The sequence below is a fragment of the Schistocerca nitens genome, chromosome 1 (assembly GCF_023898315.1).
Source record: "Schistocerca nitens isolate TAMUIC-IGC-003100 chromosome 1, iqSchNite1.1, whole genome shotgun sequence".
NCBI classification, from domain to species: Eukaryota; Metazoa; Arthropoda; class Insecta; order Orthoptera; family Acrididae; genus Schistocerca; species Schistocerca nitens.
The window spans coordinates 888,817,301-888,838,342 of NC_064614.1; the positions used below are offsets into that span (position 1 = coordinate 888,817,301).

Below are 21,042 nucleotides of genomic sequence, written 5' to 3' on the forward strand. Positions count from 1 at the left end.
AACAAGATACTGTTAGTGCAGGTTCAGTGTGTGTATGTTTGTCATTATTTCTCGAACAATCTACCCTTCATAGTGATTAAGACTTCTATATTTTAAATTTTTTTTTTTGATGATGGAAAATAAAGATCCGTAATAATGGGCTGAATGGCCGACAAACTAATTGTATTTGCTTGCTTCTTTTACAGGCTTGTTTCTCTTTGGCAGTGATGACACATTCCGTATTGATGCAGCAATCCTGCTTTCTTTATTGATGTACAGTGAACATATATTGTCTACTTGGCCTTGTGACTCTCCTCACTCGGATTCAAGTTTCTCTGTTCCTGAAATTGTTGCCATACGTATGAGATTACCTTTTATATGCAAAACTCATTGGAAAGAAAGCCATAACAGACAACTAAGTTTGAAAGGTAAAAGAACTTCCAATTCATGATTACATGGAAAATTATGTGCAATATTATAGGTGTATACAGGAAACTGCAAATTTTGTGTTATTTGAGAACTTTAGTGGATTGGGATTGAGTGACACTAAATATTGAGCGTCAGTGACAGAGGGAAGCAAAGGTCATTATTTTGTCAGGGATGGCAGGAGGGATAGCGACTTTTTGTGGGCGGTGGACTGGGTTCTTTACTTGGCTCAGTTGGTAATGTGTGAGAGAAATGTTGGTGGTTCCACTAACAGTCATTTACTGAGACATAAGACTCTTTAAACAAACAGGGTAATACAATGTGTTTTTAACTCACTCAATTCCTCATGACGGCGGAGTAGTAGCTTGCAGATTCCATTAACTGGTGATACGGCAATGGCTCGTATTGCAGCGGTGCGCCAGCAGCATATTCTTCCTTTCAGTGCCGTATCCGTGATTCAGTGTGATTGCGGTGCAGTCTTCTCCTTGTGAATTTGCTCGTTGCGTTATTAACAAATGTCTACGGCATGGTGCCGAGTGCTCCATCCCAGAATCAAACCAGCGACCCTCATGTTCAGCATCTTCTGGTGGAGTTCATCAACCTCTAGGTTCACAGGTGATGCATTTGGTGAGGCCACAGTCCCTTTGTCCTTACCAAACCTGGTTAAGTACCACACAAACTTCTTTCCAGTTACATTTGGAATGGCATCTTCTGCATTGACCTATTGGAGCAGTACCGACATCTTTTGTCGAGCAGCGTAGCCTTTAAGTCATCATAGCGAAGTGTGATGTCCGCTGACTAACCATCGAACAATATGTCCAGGCAATGTTTCTTCATGTCTTCTTTCTCCCCTCGAAGGGCCACCTCCTGCCATTTGTCAGAGATATTTATTTGATATTTTTACCAATGTTGCAAAGTTTCTTGGGCGGTGACTGACTCTTCGGTAATTGATCTATGCTTCTCACATTGGGCACAAATGTGACCAATGTCAACACATGTGCCGGCTTTCCATTGTTTTATCTCTATGCTGGCGTGGTCAGGCATTGCCCTTTCGTCCTCCGTCGCATCGCCAGATAAATCACGCACGTGAGTTCCGTATGCTGACAGTTCCAGAGCATTTACCGTGATGTCCAAACTGCACTTGTCATTGTTCTTTTTGGAAACATTGCCTGTCTACTCGGTCATTGATCTGTCAAAGTGCTGACTGCTGCTGCCCAAACCACACTGGTCATTGGCCTTCTCACATTGGGCAGAAATGTGACGGATGTTGACACACCACCGGCTTTCCGAATATTGTGGCTTATCATGTCAAAGTCTCTAAAATGTTAACTTGTTAACTTATAATAAGTCTTTATGTATGTGAATAACCATAAATAACACATAATTACTATACATAAATATTATACACCCTACATTCCTCCCCCGATCTGAAAAATTCATCCTCGAATTTTCTCCCATGTTCATCTGAAAATTACTAACAAACAAGAAACAAAAACATAGTGGCAACCTTAGTCTGTCAGGAAAATTATATAATACATTCATTCCGTAATAGATTGAAGTGCATCAGCATTAAGAAAACTTCTGAAAGTGATGTTACAAATATGGTAGAATGACAGTCAGTAACAATACAATGAAGTAGCATGCATCAATTATCTCTACATATAGTTTAGCATTACACATGTAGGCTCTGGATTTCTGTAGCCATTCAACTGGAATTTTATGTAGTGACGTTATTGTTTGTCTTGTGTTTTTGGTCTGATGCACAGGAAAGCAGTACAAAGTATGATGATAAACAAGAAGGTTCCAGAAATACCTGTGCCCAATATCATAATTCGTGTTTCATGTTCCTCTATCAACTGTACAGTATGTTGCATCATAGTGTTGGCATCAATCTTGGCTTGTTGTACAGTGATAAGAACATCTAATGACTGCAGGATAGAGAAATCAAGGGAATTGTTTAGGTAAGACAAATTTTGAGGAGCCTATAGTTGCATAGGTGATTCTAGCCAGTAAATATGTGGGTACAATGAGGTGAGGTGTCAGTGGTTGAACTGGTTATAGTTGCGGGTAAGTGAAATTTCAGGCCTGAGAGAGAACATAATGTGTCTGTAATGTGGAAAGTAGTATTGCTAATTGTGTCTTACATAATTGTGATTTTACAGCAAAAGAAAAATTATTGTGCACTTAGTACGACTTATACTTTTATCAATACATTCTACTATAGGACTCATACTTCATTAAGCACATGGTATCTAATCATATGTCGGTACTTCCTATTATCTAAAGCCCAGAATTCCCTTTTGTGTATTTTGCTAATTCCCTTTTCTGTATCTGATTTCCTGTTAGTACATTATCGTTAGAATCTGTACATTTGCATTAGAATGGTAGATTTTGTATTGTGGATGCATAATTGACTGTGTGCGGATAAAGATTAAATGGGGCCAGTTGTGCTTTCTGCATTGTTGGATCAGCAGTCTTCTGGTTCCGGGGTCCAGCACACTCCAGAACAGTATTTGCTACCGATGGTGACATTACATCTGTTACTCCCTTAAAAGATTTCAGCCGCCTTGTATGAATAATAGTTGCTTTTGTGGATAACTATAACTTGGCATTAACAAGTGACGTGATTTCGACAACTTGATAAGGACCCTGGTAATTTGTCACAAATTTTTCATATTTCCTTTAGAAACATAGGGAGCGAATTATTTTGAAATCCAGATACTTAACGTGTACATTACTAATTTCTCTTGCCATTCTAATGCTGTGGTATTTGCTTTCTGTACCTTTCTCCACACATACTTAATGATTCAAGCAAATTCCCTAACTGCTCCTCCATTCTTTCCTTTCTTGGGCTTAATAACATCGAATGGCAAGAGCATCTTCCTTCCATAAATAACTTCATAAGGTGACATGCCTGTTCCTTCATGTGTTTTGGCATTGTATATGCTTACACAGTATGGAATGATGGTTTCCCAATTGTTGTGCAGGACATTGATAAAATCGGCCGGCCGAAGTGGCCGTGCGGTTAAAGGCGCTGCAGTCTGGAACCGCAAGACCGCTACGGTCGCAGGTTCGAATCCTGCCTCGGGCATGGATGTTTGTGATGTCCTTAGGTTAGTTAGGTTTAACTAGTTCTAAGTTCTAGGGGACTAATGACCTCAGCAGTTGAGTCCCATAGTGCTCAGAGCCATTTGAACCATTTTTTGATAAAATAATTAAGCATTTTCACGACAGTGCAGTGGACCCTTTCTGCCCATCTGTTTGCCTGTGGTTGTAATGGGGTGGTGTGTAATTTACATCCTTTCAGTGAACGTGTTGATCAGGGACACGTATCATGGTTATAGATATCTTGAGTACTGATCTATAATTGTTAGTACATACCTATTCCTGGCTAGTGTTTTATTAAAGCGACCATCATGTCCATTCCTGCTATTTGAAATGGATGTGATGCTTCCAGGAGTCTTTGTAACTGTATACGTTGACGGCAATAGTCTGCTTGCTGGGCGCATGGTATGCAATTGCGCACATATTGTGCCAGATCGTACTTTCTGGTCTCCCACCAGAAATGTTCACCAATGCATCTTTCAGTAGTTTGACCTGAAAGAATGTGATCATGGGCCTCTTGCGTGACTTCCTGTCGGAGGTTTTTTGGAACCCCGACTCTCCGTCCAAGTGTAGTTGTTCAACACAAGACCCCACCCTGTAGGCAAAACTGCTTTTGTGTTGCAATCTGCATCTGTAGCCTGTGCCTTTTGTCATTCTTCTGCATCGCGACCGACTGTTTCTAATAATGCTACCTTTCTACTAAGACAATTCACTTTGGAATGTTTCTTCCCCAGTTAATGAATGACTTCAAAGTCCATTTCGGAAAGGCACAGGGGCCAACACATCAAACAACTTGATGGGTCTTTTAGTCAAAGTAACCATTTGAGAGTGGCATGGTCCATGATTATATTGAATTTATTCCCATACAGAGTGCACCTGAAATATTTTATACCATAGATGACACTCAGTAACTCCTTTTCTGTTGTTTAGTAATTCTTTTCTGCTGTATTTAATTGTCTGGACGTGTAGGATAATGGATGTTCTGCACCATTAATGTTTTGACCCAAAACTGCTTCGATAGCGTGTCCAGATGCATCACAGGACAGGATGAATTCTTTGGTGAAAACCGGATAGATTAATACAGGACTACGTGTTAATATGTATTTCAGTGTTTCAAATGCTGTGTTGCATTCTGTTGTACAGTGAAATTTAGTAGCTTTTTTCAATAACTGCATGAGAGGTCATACTACTTCTGCATAGTCTCTACAAAATTTCAATAATAATTTGAGAGGCCTAGAAACGGCTGCATTTCCTTGGTAGATTATGCTGTTATTTGCTGTGGATCGGTTTTGATTCCGTGTTTGCTGATAACATGGCCTAAGTATATTACTTCCTTAATGTGAAGTGACACTTCTCCAAATTTAATGTTAATTTAGCATCCCTGATATGTTGTAAAACTTCTCATAAGCAAATCGCATGCTCTTTGATGTCTTTTGAAAATACGATTACATCATCGAGGTATATCATGCATTGTCAAAGTTTGAATCCACATAACCCGCCCTCTAGCAATCTTTGGAGTATTTCATTCTTTAATCTAAAAACATTCTTAAGAACTGCCAATGACCTGAAGGGGTGGAGAAAGCAGTTTTATGTCTGTCCTCTGGTGCAGCTTCTATTTGATGGTACCTGCTCCTCAAGTCAATTGTGGAGAAATATTTGCTGTTGCCGAGATGGTCAATGGTATCTACAATATTTGGTAATGGATACACGATTGAAATTGTTTTGCTATTTAAAAGCCTGTAATCACAACAGGATCTTCGATGTTTTGCACTGTCAGCAGATTTCTTTGGCACAATTATGACATTTGCACTGCATGGCGAAGCCGAATACTCTATTACACCACATTTAATTGCCGATCCAAGAATTCGTCAAGTAACGGTTGTAACTGGTGGGGAACTCTGTATGGTATCCTATAAAATGGGGTGTTATCTCTTGAAACTTCCTGGCAGATTAAAATTGTGTGCCAGATCGAGACTTGAACTCGGGACCTTTGCCTTTCGCAGGCAAGTGCTCTACCAACTGAGCTACCCAAGCATGACTCATGACCCATCCTCACAGCTTCAATTTTTCCAGTACCTCATCTCTTACCTTCCAAACTTCACAGAAGCTCTTCTGCTAACCTTGAAGCTGTGGGGACGGGCCGTGAGTCGTGCTTGGGTAACTCCGTTGGTAGAGCACTTGCCCACAAAAGGCAAAGGCCCCACGTTCGAGTCTCGATCCGACACACAGTTTTAATCTGCCAGAAAGTTTCATATTAGCACCCACTCTGCTGCAGGGTGAAAATCTCATTCTGTTGTTGTCTCTTGTTGTGTTGAAATCCTGCGTTGTATGGTGTTTGTTGGTAGTAGCAGTCCCTGTGAACTAAACATATCCTGAAACTTGTCCAACACTTCTTTTATCATATCACTTTCATTTCCTTTAAGTGCAATATCTTCTGGTGCTATGCAGTTTTGCAGGCGGCTGGTTTGTCGTTATTGTGTACATCAGACCAATCAAAATCATTTCCTCTAAGGCACTTATGTTAGCTATTAACATTTCCATTTGTAGCTCTGTCTTCTGTCCCAAAATTATCTATATGCACTGGTATCTTTTGAACTCCATCAGTTGTTGTGGCACGAACTATACTCCACACACAAAACAATGTGCTGTGTCTAATTCAGCATTTTCCTCTTAATGGTTCTACTGTGCATGGTGTGTTTGTGGGTATAGCAACATTAATGTCCACCCAAAGTAGCTTTCCTGTACCGAATGGTATTTTATCACATGAATCTACATTCAAGGACGTTGCTCACAATTTACTTGGTTCCTCTTTCTGGGGAGAGTTATTGCAGCAAAGCATCCTTGGCAGCTGTGTCATCTAATTGAAACACTGTCCTGCTATGCTCCACTGTTTACTGCCCAAGGTTGATTATAGCATGATGTTTATTCAGGAAATCTAGTGTTAGGAAAGCATTGTATTCATCGCTTACCCTTTATATGACTTCCACAACCTCCTGGAATCTTACGCCCTCAATGTGAAAGGTTAGTGATGTACAGCCTACTGAAGGTATATCACCTCCACCTATACCACTTAACTTATATCTTGGAGGGTCATATCTCCTGACCTCAGTGCACTGTTTACTTATGACTGACACTTGAGCCCCAGTGTAGACTAATAGTCTACATGTTTTACCATTAATAGTGCCTGGATAGCCATCACACCACCTTTGCATGCGCTCTAATACTATAGAATTTTAATGGGAACACCTGTCAGTGTTTCTGTTTAATGGGCCCCTGTTTGCAAATTTCACTGTACTACTACACTCACAATATGTATGGCACAACCTTTGACAAGTTGTATATTGTGGTTTGCAACTGTTTTTTGAGATGTGTCCCTACCGATCGCATCTGAATAACAAACCCCTGTGGAAAATCCATTTTTTCTTTCCTTGTACAGCGTCACGGTGTCTATTTCCTCTAATTCTGTAGCAATATTCACTCCATCAATTAAATTCTTCAGATTTCTGCCCTAACACAGCGCAATGTTTCGGGTGACAGTTCTCACAAAAAAATATCTAAGACCCTATTCTGCGCTTTTTGCAGAATATACTTATTGGCTTCATCACTGGCTGACAATTGGTAAGTGCTGCTATAACTTTTCATATTCTATCCACAAAGCTTTCTATTGTTTTGTTGCGCCTTTGGGACATGGTGTTCAACTGCTCCCTATAAAAACGGCAACTGCTCTGCTTTTTAAACCTTTTGAGAAAAACTTGTTTCAATTAGTCAGAAGTTAATGCATTTTCTAATTCCTTGTGATGTAGTACATGTGCCTTAGCTTCCCCAATTAACTGTAATTTTGTCATTTGTAACATCTGTTCATCTGACCAAGAACCGAGTTTAGTGGCTGCCAACAAATCAGCAAAAAATGCTTCTGCATCCTTGCTTGTCTTACCAGAGAAGGGAGTCACAAGTGTGGCTGCTGATGAATCTCGTATGGCAGGGGCTGCAGTAGATGTCGACCTATACTCGGATAATCGATTCAACAATTCATTATTGTCAGACTTTGATTGGGTTATCTGATTAAGTAGACTCTGAATAACCTCATGGTGGAAATTCCTTTTGTCTTACTGTCTGTCATTGTAATGCTTTCCTGCTTAACAAATGGTTATTCCCACAAATATACTTCCTATGGCCACAAGAACAAAGATTCAGCTATGTAACAAGTAACATTAGAAATCTGATTACTATTTCAATCAAAATAATTAGAACATCCAACACTGTCTGACAAGAAATTTTCTAGTATCAAATTTCTTTGAAAGAATGAGAGCTTTACATTTTTTGTTTTTTACAACGCAAAAGTTTTTCTTGAAAAGGAAAAAAATCTTGAGCCAATTTGCACTCACCAATGTACTGCTGCCTGCAGGTTGCCGTCTGCTGTCTGTGGGTTGTTCGTGGCCTGTCACTGGCGATTGCGTCATGAATTTCTTATACCACAAATTCCCTACCATGTATACCTCAAAATAGAGCCAAGGTTATCTGACACCAATGTCAGGGTTTAGTGACATTAGATATTGAGTGTCAGTGACAGAGGGGAGAAAAGGTCATTATTTTCTCAGTGATAGTGGAAGAGAAAGTGACACTTTGTGAGTGGTGGAATGGGTTCTTTACTTGGCTCAGTGGGTGAGGTGTGAGAGAAACATTGGTGGATCCACTAATGGTCATTTGTTCACATAAGACCCATTAAACAAACATAGTAATACAGTGTGTTTTAACTTGCTTACTTCCTTGCAGCTGCGGAGCAGCAAAGTTGTAGTGTGCACATTCCAGTGACCACTTTTACAATGACAGCTCATGTTGCAGCGAGGCACCAGTGGCATATTCTTCCATTCAGTACCGTAAGCAGGACTCATTGCGACGATCGCATGGTCTTCTTCTTGTGCATTCGCTCATTGCATTGTTAACAAGCACCTACGGTGTGGTGCAAGTGCTCTGTCCCAGAACCTTGAGGTTCAGCATCTTCTGGTGGAGTTCGTCAACCTCTAAGTTCACACGTGACCCATTTGGTGAGGCTGCAATCCGTTTGTCCTCACAAGCCACCTGGGTAAGTAAGACAAAAAATTCCTTCTGGTAACACCTGTGATGGCATATTCTGCCTAGACCTATTGGCATGGTACCGACATCATCTTCTGTTGAGCAGCTTAGTGGCTAAGTTATTGTAGCGAAGTATGACATCCGCTGACCAACCATCGGTCCATCTGTCCAGGTGACATTTCTTCATGTCTTCTTTCTCCTCTCGAAGGACCTCTTTCTGCCCATTTATCAGAGATATTTATTTGATATTTTTGCCAATGTCGCGAAGTTTCTAGGGCAGTGACTGACTCTTCAGTCATTGATCTATGCTTCTCATGTTGGGCAGAAATGTGACCAATATTGACACATGTGCTGCTTTCCATTGCTGGTGGGGTTAGACATTACCCTTTCATCCTCCTCCACATTGCCAGGTACATTGTATATTGTGGTTTGCAACTGTTTTTTGAGATGTGTCCCTACCGATCGCATCTGAAACAACGAACCCCTGTACATCACGCACCTGATATTTCAATATGTTGACAGTTACTAGAGCATTGGCTGCTGATGTGCGAACTGCTCTGGTCATTGTTCTCCATGGAAGCATTGGCGGTCTGCTCAGTTGTTGATCTGTCGAAGTGCTGACTGCTGCTGCGCAAACTGCGCCTGTCATTGGCCTTCTCATGTTGGGCAGAAACGTGACCAATGTTGGCACACTTGCCGGTGTTCCTTATCCGACCGCTGCTGCTTCCGAATATTGTGGCTTAGAGTGTCAGAGTCTCTAAAATGTTCACTTAACCTATAAAAAGTCTTTACATATTTTTCTGGTTTGAACAGCCCTAAATAATGCATAATCATTATACATAATTTTTATGCACCCCACACAACCTTGCAAAAAGTATTACTCATTTGTTTGATAAATATTTATGTAAATATAAAATCTGTGGTCTTGATTACAATTTTGTGTCTGCCTGAAGAAAGCTGTTTTGAAGACCATTGTTGAGTGATCAGAGTTTTGCTTTCGGAAGGCATAAAACCTGTCAGCAGTATTATAGCAGATGAACAGACAATTCAGTAGTGGTACGAACCATACAAGTTTTTTACGTGCAGGTGCAAAAAATTTAAAAGTGACAGGAAAAGTGTAACTGACGATCACTTACAGTATCAACCATGGCATTGTAATGCCTTATTGTCCACTTAGCCAAGAAGATTGACAGCTTGGAGTTGAAAAAATTGCTGAACTGTGCCAGGTAAGTGTTAACACAACTCACTCCAGCATTCAAATCAAACTGAACTACTGTAAGACTTGTGCAATGTGGATTCCCAGAGAGCTTACCATTCATCTCAAAGTAAAGGGATTTAGTGTTTGCACCAAGCTCAGAAATCATTCTAGTAGTAAAGGTGGTGGATTTTTGGACAGGTTTAACCTTTGATGAAATGAATACATTATTCTAAACCAGAGTCCAAGAGTGAAAACACCCTGAATCACAGAAATTCAGCTGGTAATGACATGTTAACTATCTTTTGTATTTCCCATTGTCTGATTTTCAGTATTTTTTTGGAGGAGCAATACACAGTCAATGGCTATGTTACTCTACATGATTGAGAAGAAAGTCAAGCAATGAAAAGAGGAAAGACACTCTGCTTCTTTGAGACAATGCTTTGACTTATGTGGGACAACTGTTGTTGGAAACTATGGGGAAAGGCAGCTCTTACTTCATCCTTTTGCACCCTTGATGTGCCCCCTTTGGATTTTAATCTGTTCTGATGAAAGAAGCTTTGTATGACATTAAGTTCAATGGCGATGAAAAGCAAAGAATAAAGTACAAAACTGACAATGAGATCAAGGTAAAGAATTTTTTGCTGTGGGACAAGAAGACTCGTAACAAGATGGGACAAGTGCCAAAGTGGTGGGGATTACATGGAAAAATAGACAAAAAGTTGTATTGATTTAATAAACCACTTTTGCTGTACAGCTGTTTGTTTAATTATTTATAACCACAGAAATTTAAAGTTACCAGTCCCACATTCTACTTTACAATTTTAATATAACTTATTCAGTGTGTATAAATCTTTGTTGCTTGACATTTAGTTAGTTCCTATGAAAGTTTTACTTGATATTTTAAGATCATTTCCACAGTTTGGTAGCTGTACTATCAAATGGCGGATCGTGGATGGTTGAGAAATATAGCTCCACTTGTTGCTTGCATAAGCCTTTGTTTGGTGTGCTATATCTCCATTTCTCCTCACAGTTCTCATTGTAAGATAAGATAGTTATAGAATCTATATGTATATAAGCTGTCTACAAACTGAATGTAACAATAACATCATTGTACCCACTGTATGTATTAAATTTTATTCTTATACATGTTAAGTTTTTCAAAGGTATTACAAACACTGCTTCATTCTTCTTGAGATAAAAATGCTTCATTTCCCTCAGGAGAGGATAAGATAAGATGAGATAATTTTATTTTCATTAGGCCTTTACAGCAGTAGTCAGTATACAGGGTGGAGAAAAATTGTGTCACGAAATATTAACCCTGAATAGCGGATGCCAGTAGGAACCAAAATTACTAATGTTATGTAAGTCAACAACACATCATTTTTAAACTATGAAAACTTGGCGCCACGCGCTCTGATTGGCCACAGTGTGCTTTATGCTGAGAACATGTAATGACCATGATTGCCTTCTTGGGCAGAAGTAATTTGTTTTGAACATGGCTTGAGTTTCCCCATAGAATAAGTCCATATGACATAGTACTTTCAGAAAGTGCAAAATAAGATGTTTTAACATAAGCTTTTGGTACACATTTCATAAGGCATCTAAATAAGGAAATTACTCTCGATAATTTAACGCTAATGTATTTTATGTGTTGCTCCAAGGACAATTTGTCATCTAAGTATACCCCCAAGAACTTTATATAACAGGGATCATTAAAAGGAATTTGTCCTTCAGACTTAATGCAATTTTTTGTTTTGTTGTCATTCAGGACAAATCCATTTCAGCTGAACCAATGTGACACTTGGGCAAGTGTACTGTCGGCAGAACCTTTTAACTTATTTAGATCATTGTTGTAGTTTATGAAGGTAGTGTCATCTGCAAATAGCACTGTTTTGGATCTTATAAAGGAGGGTAGGTCATTGTTCATTATCAAAAACAGAAATGGTCCCAACACAGATCCCTGCGGAACTTCCACCTTAGTTTGTTTCTCAGTAGACTTCTCTGTGCCGATGCACACAACTTGCCTATGGTTTTGGAGATAAGACTTTAGTAGTTTTAAGCTGTTCTGCCTAATGCCATAAAAAAATGGAGTTTCTGTATAAACGTGTCATGTCCCACATAGTCAAATGCTTTACTCAGGTCACAGAATGTGGCATGAGCAAATCCCTTCTCCTCAAATACTTTAAGAATATATTTAATTACAGAGTGTATTGTGTCTGCTGTTGATGTTTTTTTCTAAATCCATATTCTGCTACATTAAATATTCCATGTATTTCAAAATGAGCAGACAACTGATGGTAAATGATGGATTTTATTATTTTGCTCATGACTGGAACTATTGATATTCGTCTGAAACTTGCAGGTTTGTCTTTGTCACCCTTTTTATACACAGGAACCATCCTAGATAATTGCAGCTCCTCTGGAAAGTATCCCTCTGATAACATTTATTTACACAGTGAGTCAATGGATAAACAATGGAATCAATGACTTTTTCAGCAAATTGCAAGACATGTCATAAATATCAGCACCATCTGATGACTTAATGTTCCTTAATATTTTTAATACAGTACCATGCATAACCTCAGAGAAAGCGAAAATATTATTGTAAGGCATCCCATAATAATTTTTTTCTAAGAGTTCTAATGGACTTGTATTAGGTTTACTAATGCCATTTCTTACCTCCTCGATAGATTTAATAAAATAATCATTAAACTGTTGTTGAGAGATATTGATTTTGATTTTATATGACTCTTTGGCAACACTATTTATGAGATTCCAAGCAGCTCTGCAGTTATTGTTAGAAATCACAATTTATTAGGCATTGTGTGACATTTTCGATTCAATGACTGCTTTTGTATAATCATTTCTCGATCTTACATACAGAGATTTTGCACTTTCAGACTTGGTATTGCTGTGTATATCTAACAGCATCATTACATGCATATCAGACAGCGTTTTAGTGTACCAAGAATTTTTCTTTTTTGACATTCTTTTTATAACCTCTGTCTGTTACCCTACATTTCCTAATGGGAATGACACTGCGAGAGGGCTGTACAAGCAATGATCACACGCACGGCACAGCGGACACACCAGGAACCGCGGTGTTGGCCGTCGAATGGCGCTAGCTGCGCAGCATTTGTGCACCGCCGCCGTCAGTGTCAGCCAGTTTGCCGTGGCATACGGAGCTCCATCGCAGTCTTTAACACTGGTAGCATGCCGCGACAGCGTGGACGTGAACCATATGTGCAGTTGACGGACTTTGAGCGAGGGCGTATAGTGGGCATGCGGGAGGCCGGGTGGACGTACTGCCGAATTGCTCAACACGTGGGGCGTGAGGTCTCCACAGTACATCGATGTTGTCGCCAGTGGTCGGCGGAAGGTGCACGTGCCCGTCGACCTGGGACCGGACCGCAGCGACGCACGGATGCACGCCAAGACCGTAGGAGCCTACGCAGTGCCGTAGGGGACCGCACCGCCACTTCCCAGCAAATTAGGGACACTGTTGCTCCTGGGGTATTGGCGAGGACCATTCGCAACCGTCTCCATGAAGCTGGGCTACGGTCCCGCACACCGTTAGGCCGTCTTCCGCTCACGCCCCAACATCGTGCAGCCCGCCTCCAGTGGTGTCGCGACAGGCGTGAATGGAGGGACGAATGGAGACGTGTCGTCTTCAGCGATGAGAGTCGCTTCTGCCTTGGTGCCAATGATGGTCGTATGCGTGTTTGGCGCCGTGCAGGTGAGCGCCACAATCAGGACTGCATACGACCGAGGCACACAGGGCCAACACCCGGCATCATGGTGTGGGGAGCGATCTCCTACACTGGCCGTACACCACTGGTGATCGTCGAGGGGACACTGAATAGTGCACGGTACATCCAAACCGTCATCAAACCCATCGTTCTACCATTCCTAGACCGGCAAGGGAACTTGCTGTTCCAACAGGACAATGCACGTCCGCATGTATCCCGTGCCACCCAACGTGCTCTAGAAGGTGTAAGTCAACTACCCTGGCCAGCAAGATCTCCGGATCTGTCCCCCATTGAGCATGTTTGGGACTAGATGAAGCGTCGTCTCACACGGTCTGCACGTCCAGCACGAACGCTGGTCCAACTGAGGCGCCAGGTGGAAATGGCATGGCAAGCCGTTCCACAGGACTACATCCAGCATCTCTACGATCGTCTCCATGGGAGAATAGCAGCCTGCATTGCTGCGAAAGGTGGATATACACTGTACTAGTGCCGACATTGTGCATGCTCTGTTGCCTGTGTCTATGTGCCTGTGGTTCTGTCAGTGTGATCATGTGATGTATCTGACCCCAGGAATGTGTCAATAAAGTTTCCCCTTCCTGGGACAATGAATTCACGGTGTTCTTATTTCAATTTCCAGGAGTGTATTTGCAGAAATGAATTAAAGAAAAATTCAAAATTTATCTTAGCTGACCCATTATTTGATAGGCAAAGATTATCATCATTTCTCCAGCAGAACCAATTTCTATCTGCAAGAGTTTTCCTGAACTTGTCAATTTTTCTATTGGTCATTGGCCTAGTGATCACCATTTTTGAACTGGCCATGTCACCACTAAGATTAACTGAGCTGGTCCTGCCAGCATATGTTAGGGACATTGATTTGTGGTCAAAACAGAGTAACATTGTTACATCACATTGGACTTGGACACATTTAAAATTAACAAATATATTGTCTAAGCATGCTTGTTTCCTAGTAGGTTTCATTTAGGAATTTATTTGGATCTGTGAACACTGCTCCAAGTCTATCACACTGTTCTTTGATGGCACAGTGTATTTTGCAGACATATTTATCATTACAGATCTTCTTTTTATTATTCCACTTATTATGAGCTGGGAATCTGGATAGACTGAACTGTCGTAGGAGGTTTTTCAAATCACTAACACTGCAGTTCACAGTTGCCACGCCAAAATCAGAATTAAGACCACCATCTATTATAATGTAATAGTTGGTAAATCTTTTCTCAATAAGTGTGCATAAAAGGATGTCCAATTTTTCTAAGAGTACACTGCTAATACAATTGGGAGACCTGTCCAATGATACTACTATTAGCTTCATACTACTAACAGCTATACTAGTGGCTTCAAAATTGAGTTTTTCACATAAGTAATTTAGATCTAAGTTACCAAAGGTGCAATTGATTGATCTACCAACACATATTGGTACACCACCTCTGTTTTGGGTGCACTGCTATTGCTCATCTTCATTAATGATCTTCCTCCTTGTTCTGAGACAAACAGCAAATTTACCATGATGATACCACAATTCTAATTGACGATTTGATAGATCACAATCTTGAACAAACTACAAATACTGTTTTAATGACATATTAAATTGGTTCTCCTCAAATGGTCTCTCACTCAATGCAAATAAAACTCAATATATACATCACAAAGTAATCTCGATGAAATTAACATAAAATGTAGAGATCAACCAATACAGAAAGTTGAAGATACAAAATTTCTGGGTGCTTATATAGACAGCAAATGTAATTGGTCAGTTCACATTCTTCATCTATGTAAAAAACTTAGCTCGGCAACATTTGCTTTACGGGTAACTTCTTCAGTGGCTGAAGTTGACGCCATTAAAGTTGCCTACTTTGGCTACTTCCACTCATTGATGTCATATGCTATCATATTCTGGGGGAACCAACCACTTGCAAAAAAAGTTTTCACCCCCCCCCCCCCCCAAAAAAAAAAAAAAAAAATCAGAATATGTGTGGGGTCCATCAAAGACACTCTTGCAGGCACTTGTTTCGAAACTAAAATTTTTGAACTTAGAAACTGGAATTTCACCTTAAGTGAACATTAGGCCACTGAAACACAGTAAGTCAAATTTATTCACTGATGAAAAGTCATTCAATGCCAATTCCTTGTCATTCAAACCTTGAATGTTTAAAAACCCAGTTTTCAGGCCTATATTCTACTCTCCTTCGGTTTTAGGTGATACCTGGTTTTGGATTTTTTTGCTGGTTTATCCACTTTTTCATCCCCATCAAGCCATTTTATTTCTCCTCGTTTTTTGATATTTTGCAAACATCTGTAAAATTCTGCTTAATGTTAGTCCATCCTTTCCTAGCCAGTTTTCATTTAGGAATTTATTTGGATCTGTGAACACTGCTCCAAGTCTATTACACTGTTATTTGATGGCACAGTTTATTTGCAGACATATTTATAATTACATTTAAGTTCACTTTCTGCAGTATGTTGCTTTGAGAATTCCATATTTTTTAGATGGTTGTTTAGCTGTTGTATTCTAATTCCAAGTCACACATCAATTTTCCATCCCTGAACAGTGACATTTTTCAGTAAAGAATTGCCTATCTAGAAGTTCATTTTCATTTCTTGGTACACTTGAGCCACTGCCTTTCCCTTTAGTATATGTTACAGACTTCCATTCATATTTATGTACTGAATTTTTGAATTTTTGCTTACTGAGGTAATCAGTAATTCACCGAGCATATGTGATATATTAGATCTAAAGTTTTGATTGTTAGTGCTGCTTGTACATGCATGCAAGTATTCATGGTATTGTTTTGTTTCCATTTTCTGGCATCCACACACACTAGAATATTTCTTTGTTGCTAATCTACTATTTGCTTTACCTGGAGTTACCGTTTTGTTGTCTCCCTGCTTACTCCCGATGTGTGAACACGGATTGATGCAATGTTGTTTTTGTTTCACAGCTTTCTTACACATGGAACTCTTTTTCTCATTATAATTTATCATTATCTCTTTTTAAAATCAAGATTTCAGTTTTCAGCACTTCAGCATCATTTTAAAGTATCTTGATAATTTCACTTTTGGTTTTCACCGCTTTTTCAAGTTCGGACATATCGAAATGTAAACAGCCAAGACATGTCCATAAAAAATCATCACTGACATATTTTAAGTTTATTTTGACACACTTTTCATACAACCAGTAATTACACTTAACACACAAGATTCCTTTTATCACTTTCTTTTTACATTCTTTACATAATGAACTGTTCAGTTTTTCCATTTTTGATGAGAATGAAATACTGACCGTTGTATGGGTGCCATCTACACTAAAAAAAAAGCTGAAAACAAGCTTTAAAATATGTGATTATTACAAGCTGGCAGCGGGTAAGTGCTGCTATTACACTTTAAAACTCGTGGTACTGCTGTGCTCTAGGGCTATGACATCTGCGGGAATTATATTCTTAGTCAATACAAGTGTCAATTGGAGTTCTAGGTTTGTTAGTGACTCATTTTTATGTTATACGCTCTTTGCCTTTTTATCACTATATAAATAGCAATTTGCTTGTATCCTGGACTTTCCGTTTAATTTGTTTGTTCAAGTTTATGTTTTGTACAGGTTGTCCACTCACATTTACTTTCCAACACAGTGTTTCTTTCTCATGTTTTTTTTTTATAATTTTTCTTTTGATTTATATTTTTTTCCCAACATCCCAGATAATTTTCAGAATCTCCTTTCAAAATAGAACTTTTGTGTTGAGATCTGATGTAGGCAGAGGCAATGAAAGAATAAACTGAATATTTAGTAGCACGAAAAGTGAACACACAGTACGAATGAATGTTTTAATAACATTCGCTCAGTGATATTTTTCTTTAATTCATCATAAACCTAGCGTCACCTAAGAGCCATTTGCCAGAAATAAAATGTATCATGACATTAATTTTTATTTTTATGAAGTGTTTGTTTAAACAGTTAATTTTGAATTTTGTAGGTGTTCTAATGCAGAGAGGTGAGTTCAGGAAGTTGTTGCGGCTAACGTGGTCTTCTGAGTGGTTTGGTAGCATTGAAAATTTGCTCAAGGAAAAGGATACACTGGAAGAACTACAAGAATTGCCGTTCTGCTCAGAATTAAAAGCAAAAGCATTTGACATGGAAGAAGTGCAGATGTCATCTTTTACTGTTTGCAAGCAGTATATGTACGATATACAGAATGCTACTACTCACGAGAATGCAGAGACTGCCTTATATGGTCTTGCACGGTATTAAACAATTTATTCTAAAGGCCAACATTTGTCTGCAGGGTGGTTATAATTAAGATTTTGTTATTTGAGCCAGTGTAGACATCAACTACTGATCGTATGGGTACCCAACATTATAGGAATGATGATCAGACTGTGCGCGGCAGTATGTGAATTTGTAGTAATGTTGGTGTTATGACTTGCCATTAAGTGCCAGTATTGGTATGGTGATGTAGTGTTAAACTGCAAGCATCAGTGTACCTTACAGTTGCAGACAGTCAACATGGATTTGGACAAGGTGAACAGGGCTTTACTCCTTAAGCTGTTTTATCAAAACAACAGCAATAGTGCTGCTGCTCTTTACAGATACTGATGTATTAAAGGAATATGGAGAGGTTATCTTTCCACAGGGAGGTTGAAGAACATGATTGAGAAGTTCCAAATAACTGGTGATTTGGGAATTGCTCCTGGAAAGAGGCCGACGGCCAACTGAACCACAGGTCGCTGAAGAAGTTACTGTTACCGTGGCTGATCTTTAAGCAGTGCGTGAGCGATCTTATGACAGCTGAACATTCCGTGTCCACTGTTCGAAAATTGCTGTGAACAATTGCGAAATGGGATCTGTAGTGTGGTTCCAGGCTGTCGTGGATGCAGATGGTCATCACATTGAACAGCATTTTTAACCTGGTACGTTAATATGGTACACACCTAACAGATGTCACCCTCTCGTGAGGAAATTAAAATTATTTCTTTCAATGATTTATTTGTCATTTCTCTTCCGCATGTCCCTACAAATGTTTCCACTAAGTTTCATTGTCCTATGATCACTTATTTTTCATGGGAGCTCTCACAAGTAATGAAATCTTAATTATAACTTCTCTGCATATTAGAGTTATACTTCCCATAGTTTTAAAGTATGAATGATAATAAGTTTGTAACAACATAACATATTTCACATTTGTTTTTGGTTTATTTTACTTTGGTTCATATTCTAAATTTGAATTGATTTCAATGGCTGCTTCACTACTTGAGCCATCTGGATCCTCCCCTCCACCACAATTACTTCTCCTTTGAAGGCATTACCTACAAACAAATCCGTGGTTCGGCTATGGGCACCCGCATGGCACCATCCTATGCTAACCTATTCGTGGGCCATCTAGAAGAATCCTTCCTAAAAACCCAGAATCCTAAACCGCTCACCTGGTTCAGATTCATTGATGACATCTATGCTATCTGGACTGAAGGTGAGGACACCTTATTCACATTCCTCCAAAACCTCAACAACTTCTCCCCCATTTGCTTCACCTGATCCTACTCAACCCAACAAGCCACCTTCCTAGATGTTGACTTCCACCTCAGAGATGGCCACATCAGTACCTCCGTCCATATCAAACCGACTAACCACCAGCAATACCTCCACTTCGACAGCTGCCACCCATTTCATACCAAGAAGTCCCTTCCGTACAGCCTAGCTACTGCATCTGCAGTGACGAGCAGTCCCTCTCTAAATATACCGAGGATCTCACTGACAGTAATTATCCTCCCATCCTTCTACAAAAACAAATCTCCCGTGCCTTATCTTTCCAGTATCCCACCACCTCCCAAAGTCCCACAGTCTGGCCACAGAAGAGCATTCTCCTCGTAACTCAGTAACATCTGGGATTGGAGCAACTGAATTACATTCTCCACCAGGGTTTCGATTACCTCTCGTCGTGCCCTGAAATGAGAAATGTCCTACCCACTATCCTTCCCTCCCCTCCTACCATGGTATTCTGCCATCCACCGAACCTACACAAGACACTCGTCCATCATTACACAACCCCTGCACCCAATCCCTTACCTCATGGCTCATACCCCTGTAATAGACCTTGATGCGAGATCTGTCCCATACATCCTCCTACCGCCACCTACTCCAGTCCGGTCTCTGACATTACCTATCACATCAAAGGCAGGGCTACCTGTGAAACCAGTCACTTGATCTACAAGTTAAGCTGCAACCACTGTGCTGCATTCTATGTAGGCATGACAACCAACAAGCTGTCTGTCCGCATGAACGGCCACCGACAAACTGTGGCCAACAAACAAGTGGACCACCCTGTTGCTGAACACGCTGCCAAACATGATACCCCTCATCTCAATGACTGCTTCACAGCCTGTGCCATATGCATCCTTCCCACCAACACCAGTTTTTCTGAATTGCGCAGGTGGGAACTTTCCCTGCAATACATCCTACGTTCCCGTAACCCTCCTGGCCTCAACCTTCATTAGTCACTGTCCTCACCCATCCAGCCCCCTCCATGTTCCCATTCCAGCACTGCACAGCTGTCATTTCAGCACCACCACCACCAGTCTTTTAATTTCTTTTATTTTTATTTCTCTCCTTTCTGCTACTGACCCCCTCCCCTCTCTGCACCTTCTCTCCTACCCTCCGTCTAAACTGCAACACTTCACTGTCTGCCACTCCCACCATACTATCCATCCTCCTCCCCACCCCAGCCTCCTCATTACCCCCAGCCAGTTGCCACTCCCATCATGCACTGGTGCTGCTGCTCGCAGTGTAGTTTCAGCTCTCTGAGACTGCTGACTTGTGTACAAGTTGCGCTTGCGTGTGTGTGTGTGTGTGTGTGTGTGTGTGTGTGTGTGTGTGTGTGTGTGTGTGTGTGTACTACTGACAAAGCCCGAAAGCTAGGATTGTGTGAATCTTTTCATTGTGCCTATCACGACTCAGCATCTCTACTATATGGTGAGTAGCAACTTTCCTTCTCTCGTATTGTTCCCGTGGTTTTCTTTTGTTGATGCGCATCCTATAGCCTCCTTTCAAGACACTCTATTCCATTCAACTGCCATCTCTAATAGATTTACAATGCCATCAAGAAACCTCAAAGTTTTTATTTCTTCTCTCAGAACATTGAGACCATTTCCAAATTTCTCCTTGATTTCTTTCACAACTTATTCAATGTCCCTTCTCAACTGTTCTTCCTGTTCATGTCCTTCAACTTATAACTACATTGTGGTTTCTGTACAAGCTATAGATAACATTTTGTTCCCTGTATTTTATCCCTAGTATCTTCAGAATGTCAAAGAGTGTAATCCAGTCAACACTGTCAAAAGCTTTCTCTAAATCTGCAAATGTTGTAAACGTAGGTTTGCCGTTCTTCAGTCTGTCTTCTAAGATAATTCATAGGATCAGTATTGCCTTGTGTTTTTACATTTCACCAGAACCCAATCTGATTTTCCCCAAAGTCATCTGTAAATAATTTTTGTCAATACTTTGCAACC

At 40.2% G+C, this 21,042-nt stretch overlaps 1 protein-coding gene across 1 annotated transcript in view; it reads left to right on the forward strand.

Annotated features, from left to right (window-relative positions):
- Positions 1-21,042, forward strand: part of LOC126191621 (rotatin) — a 378,723-nt gene that overhangs the window by 140,941 nt on the left and 216,740 nt on the right. The window contains exons 15-16 of the mRNA XM_049932539.1: positions 186-407; positions 17,517-17,784. Coding sequence (XP_049788496.1) covers positions 186-407; positions 17,517-17,784 — 490 coding nt within the window. The remainder of the gene's footprint in view (positions 1-185; positions 408-17,516; positions 17,785-21,042) is intronic.